The sequence below is a fragment of the Fulmarus glacialis genome, unplaced genomic scaffold, assembly GCF_000690835.1.
Source record: "Fulmarus glacialis isolate BGI_N327 unplaced genomic scaffold, ASM69083v1 scaffold20148, whole genome shotgun sequence".
NCBI lineage: Eukaryota > Metazoa > Chordata > Aves > Procellariiformes > Procellariidae > Fulmarus > Fulmarus glacialis.
The window spans coordinates 1,670-2,324 of record NW_009226564.1 but is presented as its reverse complement, the minus strand read 5'-3'; the positions used below and the strand labels follow the sequence as shown (position 1 = coordinate 2,324).

The 655-nt window shown below is 66.9% G+C and overlaps 1 protein-coding gene across 1 annotated transcript in view; it reads right to left on the bottom strand.

Annotated features, from left to right (window-relative positions):
* Nucleotides 1-655, bottom strand: part of QARS (glutaminyl-tRNA synthetase) — a gene marked incomplete at both ends in the record, with an annotated part of 4,752 nt that overhangs the window by 2,441 nt on the left and 1,656 nt on the right. Inside the window, 3 exon segments of the mRNA XM_009582855.1 lie at nucleotides 6-175; nucleotides 299-377; nucleotides 501-600. Of these exon segments, the coding sequence (XP_009581150.1) occupies nucleotides 6-175; nucleotides 299-377; nucleotides 501-600 (349 nt within the window).

The window sequence follows — 655 nt, the reverse complement described above, 5'->3', positions numbered from 1 at the left end:
AGCTGTTGGCTGAGCCACGGACCCGGACCCCACGGGCACGCAGCGCCCTCCCCCAGCCAGGAGTACCTCGAAGAGCAGGAGCGACTCCTCCACGGGCCGGTCCCGCCATGGTGAGGGCGGCGGGTTGTGGCCCTTGATCTCCTCGACCTTCTGATGGCAGACATATGCCTGGCCCCTATGGAGGGGAAACACCGTCACCAGACGCGAGTGGCCCATCCCTTGGGCGAGGGGGAGCCCCGGCCGCAGCACAGGACATCCACACCGCTCCGGCGCATCCATACTGCCCCAACACGCTCACCTGCGGATCAGCTCCAGGGCCCAGGTGTAGAGCTGGTCAAAGTAATCTGACGCGTGGGTCACTGCATAGGGCTGGTAGCCTGTGGGGACGGGGGAAACAGTGCAGGTTGGAGGCACCCCCAGGGCCCGGCAGCAGGACCTTCACGCCTTGATGTCCCCAGCAGCGCCTGGCCTGATCCTGCGCTCCCCAGCCCGAGCCGTACCCAGCCACTCCACCATCTCCCGGATGGCCGTGAAGTACTTCTCCTCCTCCTTCTCGGGGTTGGTGTCGTCATAGCGCAGGAAGCACACGCCACCATTGGCCTGGAGATGGGGGGACAGTGAGCAGCCGCTCCCTGAGGGACCGCAGGGCCCGGCC